The 13509-nt window shown below is 34.9% G+C and overlaps 1 protein-coding gene across 5 annotated transcripts; it reads right to left on the reverse strand.

Annotated features, from left to right (window-relative positions):
• Window positions 1–935: 935 nt before the first annotated feature.
• On the reverse strand, window positions 936–7283 carry LOC117703789 (olfactory receptor 4A5-like). Of its 5 annotated transcripts, none has more exons than XM_076929152.1 (3): window positions 6912–7283; window positions 6516–6565; window positions 936–2342 (listed from the first exon to the last, which is right to left on the reverse strand). In XM_076929152.1, exon 3 carries the CDS (start codon window positions 2089–2091, stop codon window positions 1141–1143), a length of 951 nt encoding a protein of 316 aa, XP_076785267.1. In that variant the 5' UTR covers window positions 2092–2342; window positions 6516–6565; window positions 6912–7283; the 3' UTR covers window positions 936–1140. The 5 variants fall into 5 exon arrangements, with proteins under 5 accessions (XP_076785267.1, XP_076785264.1, XP_076785265.1 ...); XM_076929149.1 differs by having other exon boundaries at window positions 6491–6565; XM_076929150.1 differs by having other exon boundaries at window positions 6516–6580.
• Between the last annotated feature and the right edge of the window lie 6226 nt (window positions 7284–13509).

The following is a 13509-nucleotide window of genomic DNA, read 5'->3' on the forward strand; positions in this document are numbered from 1 at the left end:
AACATGTTTCCATCCCTAAACCAGAAGCTGTCTCCAACTGGTAACCACTTGCAAATGAAAATTCAGTTTTATCTATGGAAGTCTCACTGAGGAAACAACTTGTCTTAAGAGTTATGCCCGATGCCCACCAGGGATGAGCAACAGAAAACAAACAACATCTTTGGACAATACTTACCTCATAATGGAATGTTAGGGCTTTTATTTTATTTTATCCCTTTATCTAATATTTTACCCTATAAGTTCTTGCATATGTATTATGACTTCTGGTTTTATTTATAAGATTTCTGAATGTCCCATGAAGGCTGGATGAGGGGTAATTCAAGGGTGGGGAGGTGGGAATGGGGTGGTCTGTGGGGCACATCTTCATAGAGGCAGGAGGAGGGGGGATAGAATAAGGGTTTCCTGGGTGTGGGGGGGAAATGGGGTAAGGGGATAACATCTAAAATATAAATAAAATATCCAATAAAAATTTTTAAAAGATTAAAAAATAAAAAAGAAAGACCAATCAATTTGACCTCAAAAAAAAAAAAAATTTCTGAATGTGTGAATGAGTATCTGTGTTTATGTCTGTTTATTTTGTTTTTCTGGATTATTTTCCTTCTGATATTTTGTTTTATCCTATATCAATTTGTTTGTTTGTTTTATATGATTATATTTTAGTTCAGATTATTATTATCTCTTAGATGCCTGTTTGTTCTAAAAGAGATAAAGTTCATGAAGTAGAAGGGGTTGGCTTTGTAAAATACTTAACAATAGTTTTAAATAAAGCTAAATTTAATTGGAAGTTTTTGTATTCATCAAAATATATCAATTGATGATAATGGTGTAAACAAAATTCACAAATAGATTACTTTTCAACACATACAAAGATAAAAAATACATAAAGGCAACTTAAAAAACAACAATCCATGATTTCTCAAAATTTTTTACTCAAAACTGAAAAGAAAAAAATGTATAGAAAATAGTAAAATTAGGAAATCCAACAAATGGTTGATAGTACACTAAATTATGCCAATAATAAATAAAATCAACATTATAAGATCCATTCACAAAATAGCAAAATGCATATTTCAATTTTAATCAGAATGTAAAACTCATAAAATTTTCTACTAGAGTATATTCCTGATATTTACTTTAAAATTAGGAATAACAAGAAGAAATTCTTACTCTATCTGAAGTAAATATTTTACCCCAGAGCTTTTCCATAGAATTTTTCATCTCTGAATTCCTCAAAGTATATATTAAAGGATTCAACATGGGAGTAAGCACTGCATAAAACACAGTAATGAATTTATCAAAAGGAAAGTTAGAGACAGGTCTAACATACATGAAAATGCAAGGAACAAAAAACAGGACAACCACCATGATGTGGGAGCTACAAGTGGACAGGGCCTTGCGCCTCCCTTCCTGACTGTCTGTCTTAAGAGAGGTTAGAATGATTCCATAGGAAACAAGGAGAAGGATAAAGACCACTACAGACATTGCTCCATTATTGCCAACTACAGTAAGTCCAAGGAAGTAGGTGTCAGTGCATGCAAGTCCTAACAATGGGTACATGTCACAAGCAAAGTGGTCAATGACATTAGGGCCACAAAAAGGAAGTTTATACACAGAAAGAACTTGAATCAGAGCGTGGACAAATGCTCCAACCCAAGATACCACCACCAAAAGGATACAAACCTGTTGATTCATGATGGTCAAATAGTACAGTGGCTTACAAATGGCCACATAGCGATCATACGCCATAAAAACCAGAAGGAAAATCTCAACACCACCAAATAAGTGCTCTACAAACAATTGGACCAAGCAAGCTGTGAAGGAAATGGTCTTTTTATCACAAATTAGGTCTGTAAGTAACTTGGGTAAAATGGTACTGGAGTAAAGAGCATCTATGAGGGACAGATAGGCAAGGAAAAAATACATTGGGGAGTCTAGAGAGCGGCTGGCAATCACTGTCCACACAATGAGCAGATTGCCCACCATTGTTCCAACATAGATGAGTAAAAACACCACAAATAATGCTTTTTGCCCAGCAGGATCCTGAGTGAGTCCCAAGAGTATAAACTCTGATACACTGTTATTCTGTCCCATTTGCTCTCCTATAAAACCTGCTTCAGAGTTGAAAGATCAGTAGAAAAAGAGCTTTCATAAATTTTGAGCAAAACTTGAATCAGTTCTCTCATGAAGTTGATCTTCTTCACTGAGCTGTACAGTGGTGAACCAGAAGCTGATGTTAAGCCAGGGTCTAGTAGGATTCTCTTGTAAGCATCTCTATAGACCTTTAGTTTAGGTATCTAAATTACTTATAAGCATCAGATTGTATCTCAAGACTCAGTGGAATTCTAGACAGAGGAACAGAAAATGGTATCTCAGTCATTCACATACTTGAAATTAGTTATTTATAACTAATTGTATCTTGGCATACATAACAGTAAACAAACACAGGAAAGATTCTTCCTTTTAAGAATCCTGTGAGTTGGTTCAGCAGGTAAAGATTGCTGCCTCCAAGCCTGATTACCAGAATTTGATCCCCACTGCTCATACATTGGAAGAGAATCTATTCCCATGGGTTTTCCTCTGAGCTCTAGAGCAACATGCTTACACACACACACACACACACACACACACACACACACACACACACACCACACACACAAGACATGTATATGAACTGCTGTGGAGTAGTTGAGACAGAGTATATAAGATTTCCCTAGGCTAAGGCTGCACAAAGTTTTAGCGTGGAGAGTGGAGTTTGGCAAAATGTTCCACCCCTGGGCTAAAGAGCTTTTATTTTGACACTTGATAGGAACCAGAAGAAGAATCAATTTTCTTTAAAGGTGTGGCTCCTGATAGGTTAATTACCCACAGTAAACAAGGGCCACACATCCAAAAGTATGTAGACAGGTTGTGCTTCTGTGCTTAGGGGAGTATGTGTCTGTAACTAATGAAAAAAAAAGTCATGAATTTGATAGACAACAATGGGTACATGGAAAGGATTAGGTGACAGAAAGAAGTTAAATGATGTAGTAAAATAAATTATAGGAATAATCAAAAACATTTTACATAAGCCACTAATGTAAGCAAACAAACTTTTGAAAGGGTTGGAGAAAAAGAGCATATGAACAGCTCAAACTCTACTTATGGGTGTTTGTTTGTTTGTTTGTTTGTTTGTTTTTAAGCATGTAATTGGTGGGTAGGGAATGGAGGAATATTTCTGAATATGATCAGAAAACATTGTTTGAAATTCTCAAAGAAATAATTAAAATGGAAAAAGAGTATGGGAAAAGCAAAGAAAAAATTATATGAAAAAATTTCTCAAAGCAGTGGTTGTGATAAATCTTAATTGCCAATGTTTGAGCTGAAAATACTAGAGGAGAAATCTTTCCCAAGTGATCCATACAGCATAGGAAATATATAGCATGAGTTCTGAAACATCCAAGCAGATGCTGTTAAATGGTACTTTAGATATAGGCACTGCACATCTCTGAAAATTTTTTCTCTTTATATTTCTCATTTTATCTCACAAATCATGATTTTGAACTACATCTAACAGCCCAATGAACACATTCATGCTTGTAGCAACTTCTTTATCTGACTTTGTCATAATTTTCCAAAGCTATAATTAGTCATTTTCTCAATATCCAAACCGGTTCTTAGAAGAATTACATATACTAATAGAATTCTCATAAATGTTTTTAATCTAAAATGAGTGAACTTGTACCTTTTACCAGCCTCTGTACCAGCAACCATGATATATATTTTATGATATGTATAAAATAGGTAGTGAGACTACAAAGAAAATAGAAACTGAAAAGAAGGATAGTAAACTTGAGGGCACAGTTTTTACACAATGCTCACGTAGAAATTCACCGTCCAGAAGACCAAAAGCATTACATTCATTAAGGAAAAATGCATAATCAATAGGAGAAAGCATGAGATTGGATCATTTTCTAATTGTAATTAAAATTTGTTATTTGATACAAAGTGGTCAGCCCTAAAACTATATATATACAAACCAACAAAAATGGACTTCACACACACACACACACACACACACACACACACACACACACATATATATATATATATATATGGAAAAATATATATCAATTTGAGATTTGAGAGTTAAAGGGTGGACATGAAAGAGTTAGTGGGGAGGTACTTGGGACAGGCAAGATTTAGAGGCATAGTACCTGTGAGGAGCTTAGGGGTTGTAGGTGAAAGAAAAAAAAATGGTTGTAATTAATTTTAATTAAACATGTAAAAAAATACAAAATATTTGCCTCAGTCTGCAACCTGAAAAACGAAAGAATTAAGAAGATTTCAGAATCCTTTTTGGCAAACAATCTGCAACGCCACTACTTTGTTTCTGTTTCTAGTCAGCTATCAGTGGTTTATATATTTACATGGTTGATTTCTAACCGTATTACAGCTTCCTGAATACTGTTCAGGGGTGAGTAGGATGTAATTATTACTGTGACTAACTGATGGCTATAATTCTCTTGTTTATACTGTAAAAAAAGCAAAAGCAAAAACAAAAACAAAACACCAGAATCTCAAACAGACTGGGAAAGAGTGTAGCAAAGAGGTGAACCCAATGGTTACTAGTGTCATGTACATGTGTTACAGTGCAATATACATTAACGTACCATCATTGCAACTTATTAATTTTATCTTTGCTTTCATTTTTACCACAGAGACTTCCATTTCATCTAATTCCTGGTTTTCTTTAGCTTTCTTGTTTTCATGAATAGTGGCTAAAGTACAACTCAGAGCCTATGATATCTAAATGAATGAGCTATGATTAATGTTCTTAGTGTTTCATTGTGACTATCAGCTCACAATAAGTCATCAGGATCTCATTCAACTTAATAATAATTTATAGACACACTCTAGTATATAAAGAACAGAACAAACATACCTCATGAACAACTTCTTGAACACAGATCAAAATTATGTTTTGGAAATTATCAGTTTAATTATATTACTAGCATTTATATGTTAAACAGTTTATTTTGACTGGCAGCAGGCATTTATATATAGTTGAGGTGAACACATATGGAGAGTTCGAGCTCTCTTAAATGATGTTCTGATGCAGGCTCAACATGTCTCCTTCACATTGCTGCTTCTACCTCACTCAGGAGACCTAGACTTGTCATTCTTAAAACCTAAAACATTTCTATGGTATAAAATAATTCATATCCAGTTCTGTCCCTCATTTTCACATTTTAGTAACTTTAATTACTTATGTTGAGTTTCATTAAAATAGATCTTCTAGAAGCCAATATAACTGTTTACCTAATAAAATAAAAATGATAAGTAATCTATAGTATACTTAAGTTGTATAAACCAGACTATAATTTATCAAACAATTGGTCATATAAAAATTGAACAATATTATTCCTGCCTTCAATTTATTAAAAAGTTCCCTAAAATTGTAATTTAATACCTATTAAGATTGTTGATTAAAATATATACACATTTTACGGTATCCTATACATCAATGGAATGGTTTCAGCTATAATGAAGAATGACATTAATCATTTGAAGAAATATAGATACAATTGGTAATGATAATATAAAGTGAATTAAATCAGTCTTGGAATACTAAATGCTGTTTTTTCTCTTATTTGTTGACTGTGAACTTGTTATAGATACATGACATCATCTATGTACAGAAGTTATAAAATCAAAGTAAACTGTCCATGGAAATGATTAAGACATAATGAGGAAGAGGGGTGAAAGAAGAAACATAGCTGAGAACTTGGGCATACACTCAAAGTCCACTATAAACTTACATTAAAAGTGGACATATATAAAACATTATCATAAAATGGTTTATAAAAATCTTATGTATAACTAAACAAACTAACAATTATGAGGGATTTTATGAAATACTTTTCTAGAAATGTCTGTTTACACATATTAGTTTGTCTGCTGGGATCATTTTAACAGATGTAAAGCTCACATTTTGATATCAGAATACATAGTAGAATTTGTTTCTTTATACTTTGAACACTTGTATTGACAAAACATTTTAAATTTTCAAGTTGAAAGCCCAGTCAATAACACTAAGACAAAAAATATATGCTATGACATTTTAAAATAATTTTAGTATAGTCAAACTTTCAATTTTTCCACTCAGATATCTTTGTGAGAATATATGGCCTATAAGACATTGCAGTGCATCACAGGAATGTTTAGCTAGTATCTTTTCTTGGAGGTCTCACATGTTCACCACTTGGGTCTTATTCTTCCTACAGAAAATCTATAGTTTTTACTGGGTTGACTATAAATTCTTTGTAAACATATGTGATATCAAGAAGACATGATAACTTACATGTATTCTACAAATAATAAAAGAGTACCAACTGAATGCAGAAAATAGATTTCTACATGAATTCACTTTATTTCTCTCCAATAAATCTAAAAAAAAGTTGAATATGAAAAGTATAAATTAAAAGACTTTAAATACAATATCAAAACTCACTTAAACAGAAGTTGCATATTCTCACCTCCTGGGAAAATATCTTCATAGAAAAGCAAAGACACTGTCTCCAGAATTCTGCAACAACTCAAACTAATAAGTATCAATTAACTAGCTTTAAAATTTTATCTTCTGACAAAAATTAAAAGTCAGATAACACTATAATTGATCATGCAATTTTTAAAGCAAATGTAGAAAGCCAGCTTGGCTTTCCAAAAGCAAATTAGCATTTACAAACAACTCTGCACCAGGAAAACAAAGGTACCAATTTAAAAGTTTCCCATAGGCTGACATCTTCAGTCTTTAAAATTATTAGAACAACATCTTAATATTGCCCTATCATCTCTAATCAAAACATGTTTCTATACATGGAGGTCTCAGATACCTTCTTAAGCATTATTTAGCACACAACAAAACATAATACCTCAAAAACTAAAATCAACCGAAGGTATACTGCAGCTTGGTAAGACTTGAGTTCTCAGAGATGTCTTGTGTCATATAATCAGAAAAGTGATCTTTCATTTATACTTTCTTTTCAGCCTATAATACTTTCATATAATTTCTATTTTAATCATTGAGCTTGTTAGAATATTTGGAACAAATTCAAATGAAATCATCTTTCTTGAACACATTTCTTTACCTCAAGAGTCCCTAGAGCTAAAAGACAATAATGAGCAACTGACTGCCAAGTTGGCTTGAAAAACTTATCAAAGTATATCAATAGTATATTGATAAGGATACTGAGCTGCACATCATTAAATAAATTTAAGTAAGGCAAGTAACATTTAATCTAGCCAGAAGGATGCAACAGCCTTGGTCCATAACATCAGACACTCCCCTGCAACATCATTTCTTAATGAGAGAAGGAATCTTCTGAAGAAGTGTTGAAGTGAAGAAGGAAAGAGTTGGAAACTGTAGAGTCTGTAAGAATCAAAAATTAACTATCTACTTATTGAAAAGACATACAACATTGCTCTGCCATTCATGAATGTGGAAGCTTTCCAGTGAGGCCTGGATCTCAGTGAGACAGTGTAATAATACAGTGTAATACCTAAAGACCCAGCTATACCACTCCTGGGCATATACCCAAAAGATGCTCCAATATGTAACAAGAACACATGCCCTGATACATTCATAGAAGCCTTATTTATCATAGCCAGAAGCTGGAAAGAACCTAGATGTCCTTTAACAGAGGAATGGATACAGAAATGGTGGTACATTTATACAGTGGAGTACTACTCAGCTATTAAAAACAATGACTTCATAAAATTCTCAGGAAAATAGATAGAACTAGAAAATATCATTCTGAGTGAGGTAACCCAGTCACAAAAGAACACACATGGTATGTACTCATTGATAAGTGGATATTAGCCAAAAAGCTCTGAATACCCATGATACAACTCACAAGCCATATGCAGCTCAAGAAGAAGAAAGACCAAAGTGTGGATACTTTAGCCCTACTTATAATGGGGAACAAAATATTCATGGGGATGTAAAGGGTGGGAGGGACTTGGGAGGAAGAGAGAAGGGGGCAGGATCAGGTATGGGAAGAGACTGGGGTGACGTACAAAGTGTTGGAAAATTGAACAGAGCTATATAGCAATGGGGGATGTGGAACTGAGGGTAGCCACCAAAAATTCCCAGATGCCATGGAAGCAAGAGACTCTCAGGAGCCAATTAGGAGAACATTGGCTGGAATACCCAACAAAGGGGAGGGAGAACCCATAGAGACCATATCCAGAAGTTAGGCGTGACCCCCGGTTGAGTGATGGGGCCACTCGCTCAATCTCCAAAATTTTAACCCAGAATTGGTCCTGTCTAAAGGAAATACGGGGACAAAGAGTGGAACAGAGACTGAAAGAAAGGTCATCCAGGGACCACCACAGCTGGAGATTCACCCCATATGCAGCCACCAAACCCAGACAGTATTGCTGATGCCAAGAAGTTCTGACAGGAGCCTGATATAGCTGTCTCCTGAGAGGCTCTGCCAGAGCCAGACCAATACAGATGTGGATGCTTGCAGTCAACCATCTGATTGAGTATGGGGACCCCAATGGAGGAGTTAAGGGAAGGACTGAAGTGATACATTTTCTAATAGCACACTGAGAAAAATCAATCACAGTAGAACGCAGAAAATATTTTAGCTTAACAATGATGAAAATATATTATCTAATGGCTTATGAACCATCACAAATTTTATCCAATGTGCATAAAATTTTTAAAAAGCTAATGCAATAAATACACTCAAAAATCTCTTACAATAGTGTTCTCTGATTGCAAATTCTGCCCAAAGATATCAAATAATTGCATTAAATCCCATACATGCGTTTTCACTATCCTTTAAAAATATAATACTTACTACTAAATTTTTTTGAAAAATGCATACATAAAATAACTAATCTCCTTTTAAGCAAATATTATAAAAATGTATACATATATAAAAGACTTTAAATGGAAACAATGTGAGATGGAAGGAAAATGACACTCCAACTGGACAATGCATGCTAGCAAGTACAACCCAAGTATCAGCAATAGGCTCTGTACTTTAGAGTTGTTGGATAATGGGATCCAATAGATCCCAAACATTAGATTATTAAATGGTTGGCATTTCTCCTTTTTTAACTCTATTCCCATAACTTGACAGTAAGACCTATTGCTGAAGATTCTATAAATTGGAGTCATAGAACATGGAGAAACCAAACTGTTACTGGCCTGCCTAGCTCTCGTGCTGCTGGAAGGTGTCATTCGTGATACTTAAGGAGAAAAGTAATCATTAATATCACTTAGCTGTGAGGCGTAACTATCCTGACATAATATGCCCACTGATACAACAATGGCATAAATATGAGAGTAGCAATCATTTTTGGAATGGATCAAAAGCCCATCTTGTGAAATGAGACCCATATTTGCTACTGTTAACATAACTAGGGACATATAGGAATATAGGCCCTAGTATAGAACCTAATACTATTATTCTGATAAATGGGCATAATATTAAAATAATGCCTTATAATTTATTGTGATAACCATAGATCATTGAATCTCTCAACATTCTTCAGAGAAGATTCTTCTTGCATTAAATGAAAATTAACACATTACCTGAAAATGGTCAGCTGGAAAAGAATTAGACTTTCAATGCCTAAATGGAACATATATCACATTACTCCTTATAAGGTTCAGGGACTTCATGTACAATGGGGCAAAATGTTATGAGAGACAGACATGATAGATAACTTTAAGAAATCAGTGTTTTCTGGACATAAATTGGTGATTGTATGTATAAACTCACAGCTATTGTGACAACATGCACAAGACCTGTATGAGATCAAGCCATATAAAATCCCAATGTAGAGGAGAGAGGGTAGAAACAAAATATCAGCTAGAGATCAAGCCGTATAAAATCCCAATGTAGAGGAGAGAGGGTAGAAACAAAACATCACCATTAGCTGAGAAGTTTTTGGTATTTAATAACTGCTAGAAGAAGAAATGATGATTCAATGTACAAAAATCCACCAATGTAATCCATTACATAATCAAGCTGAAAGATAAAAAACACATAATCATCTCATTAAATGCTGAAAAAGCCTTTGACAAAATGCAGCACCTCTTCATGTCAACTCTTGGAAAGATCAGAGATATAAAGCACATACCTAAACATAATAACAGCAAGATATAGCAAGCCAACAGCCAACATCAAACTGAATGGATAATAAATTAATCAAATCTATTAAATCAGGAACAAGACAAGGCTGTCCACACTTTCCCTACTTAATCGATATAGTTCTTGAGGTTCTAGTTACAGCAATATGACTACAAAAGGAGGGTGACAGAATACAAGTTGGAAAGGAAAGAATCGAGGTATCACTATTTGCAAAGGATATGATAGTATATGTGTGATAGTATCCACAAAATTCCACTAGAAAACTCCTACAACTGATAAGCAACTTCAGAAAAGTGGCTTCATACAAAACTAACTAAAAAAACATCAGTAGCTCTCCTATATACAAATGATAAATGGACCAAGAGAGAAACTATGGAAACAATACAATTTACAACAGCCACAAATAATATAAAATATATAGGTATAACTCTAACAAAGCAAGGAAGAGATCTTTACAACAAGATCTTCTAGTGCCTGAAGAAAGAAACTGAAGAAGCTATCAGAAGATGGAAAGATCTCCCATGCTTGTAGATCAGTAAGATTAACATAGTGAAAATGGTCATCTTACCAATATCAATGTCCAGATTTACTGCAATCGCCATCAAAATTCTAACACATTTTTTTACAGACCTTGAAAGAGCAACCTTAAACTTCATATAGAAAAACAAAAAGCCCATAATAGTCAAAACAATCCTGAACAATAAAAGAACATCTGGAGGAATCGCCATCCAAGACCTCAAGCTTTACTATAGAGCAATAATAATACAAATTGCACAGTATTGGTACAGACACAGACAATTTAATATATGGAATAGAATCAAAGACCCAGAAATGAACTGACAACTCTGTGACATGTGATTTTCAACACTGTACAATGAAAAAGAGAGCATCTTCAATAAATTGTGCTGGTCTGACTGGATGTCTGCATGTAGAATGCAAATTTGTCACCCTGCATAAAACTCAAGTCCAAGTAGATCAAAGACCGCAACAAAAAGTGGATGCACTAAACCTAATAGAAGAAAAAGTGGGAAAGAGCCTCGAACACATTTGTAGAAGAGACAATTTCCTGAACAGAAGAGCAAAGGTTCAAGCCCTAAAATCAACAATTTAAAACTGGGATCTCATGAAACTGAAAAGTTTCTGTAAGGCAAAGAACATTGTTAGCATAACTAAATGGCAGCCTGAAGATTTGGAGATCTTCATGAACCCTACATCTGACAGAGGAATAATATCCAAAATATATAAAGAACTCAAGAATTATAATCCAATAAAATAACCCAATTTTTTAAAATGAGGCACAATTTCATATTTTGTTAATTGTTGATCTTAGAGCCTGAGCCATTGGTGTTCTGTTCAGGAAATTTACCCCTGTACCAAGGACTTAGAGACTCCCACTTTCTCTTCTATTAGATTCAATGTATCTGGTTTTATGTGGAGGCCCTTGATCCACTTGGACTTGAGCTTTGTACAAGGTGATAAATATGGATCAATTGCATTCTTCTACATGGAGACTACCAGTTAGACCAACACCATTTGTTGAAGATGTTTTCTTTTTTGTAAAGTATGGTTTTATATTCTTTGTCATAGATCAAAAGTACATAGGGGTGTGATTTATTTCAGGATCTTCAGTTCTATTCCATTAATTGACCTGTCTGTCTCTGTATCAATGCCATATCTTTTTTATCACTATTGCTCTGTAGTACAGCTTGAAGTCGGGGGTTGGTGATTCTCCCACAAGTTCTTTTATTGTCAAGAATTGTTTTTGCTATCCTTTTTTAAAAATTTTTCCTTGAGTAATTGGGAATTACTCTTTCCATGTCTGTGAAGAATTATATTGGAATTTTGATGGGTATTTTATTGGATCTATAGATTGCTTTTGATAAGATGGCTATTTTTACTGTGTTAACACTACCAATCCATGAGCATGGGAGATCTTTCCATCTTCTGAGGTCTTCTTTGATTTCTTTCTTCAGAGACTTGAAGTTCTTGTCATACAGATCTCTCACTTGCTTGATTTGAGTTACACCAAAATATATTATATTATGTGTGGCTATTGTGAATGGTGCTGTTTCCCTAATTTCTTTCTCAGCCTGTTTACCATTTGTATAAAGGAAGGCTACTGATTTGCTTGAGTTAATTTTATATCCAGCCACTTTGCTGAAGTTGTATATCAGCTGTAGGAGTTCTCTGAAGATGGAACCAAAGAGACTACCTCCAGAAGATAGACAGGGCCCCCAGTGGAAGGATGGGACCACTGATACATCTTCAAAATTTTTGACCCAGAGTTGTCCCTTTCTAAAGAAAATGCTAGTACAAAAAGTGGAACAGAGACTGAAGAAAAGGCCATCCAGAGACCTGCCTCACTTGGGATCCATCCCAAGGGCAAGCACCAAACCCTGATACTATTACTGATACCATGTTTGGTTTGTAGACAAGAACCTAACATGGCTCTGGCTAACAGGCTCTACCAGCAGCTAACTGAGATGCATACAGATAATTAAAGCCAACAATTGGACTGAGGTCAGGGACCATTGTGGAAGAGTTATAGGAAGAATTAAAGGAGCTGAAGAGGATGGCAACCCCATAAGGAAGAACAACAGTGTCAATTTACTAGGTCCCCTGGGAACTCCCAGAGTCTAAGCCATGAACCAAAGAACATACATGGGCTGGTTCATAGTCCTTGATATGTATGTAGCAGACAAGGACTGCCTTGTCTGGCCTCAGTGGTAAAGTATATGCTTAATCCTGTAGAAACCTGATGCCTCAGGGAAGAGAGATCCTAGAAGGGTGACGTGGAAATGGGTGGGTCAGTGGGCGGGAGCACCCTCTCAGAAGCAAAGGGGATAGGATATGGGGTGAAGAACTCTGGGAAGGGGGGCCAAGAAGTAGGGCAAAATTTGGAATGTAAATTTTTAAAAGAACCATGAGTTTCTCATAATGAAATATTTAAGTGGGCAAGCATGCTAAACATACCTGTAAAAGGAAGCAGCCTTAGCCTAATTACACAACAACCCACTAAGGCACTTTCCATGCTGACTATGAGGGCTGCATGAAAAGTTTTGAGGTAAAGGACTGAGAACCATGGGCTCTGCTGCAATTTGCCATTCTCAGAAAAGCTGCAGAGTTGTCTTTCAGTGGGTGGGAAAGCCTTTGATGAAGGCCCAGATCTGTATGAGTAGAAATACAATTACCTTCATTCTCTTCACTTATTCCCTTAATCTATATCCAATGATGGTTTATAAAAGGAATTATTTTCTAAAAAGCAATGGTGTCAAAGGCTTTCAATGTTATTGGTTGTCATCAGTTACAGTAATATATTCTAATTGCTTTGATAAATATTGGACCTTCCATGTCACAAAGG

The sequence above is a fragment of the Arvicanthis niloticus genome, chromosome 2, assembly GCF_011762505.2.
Source record: "Arvicanthis niloticus isolate mArvNil1 chromosome 2, mArvNil1.pat.X, whole genome shotgun sequence".
Lineage (NCBI taxonomy): Eukaryota > Metazoa > Chordata > Mammalia > Rodentia > Muridae > Arvicanthis > Arvicanthis niloticus.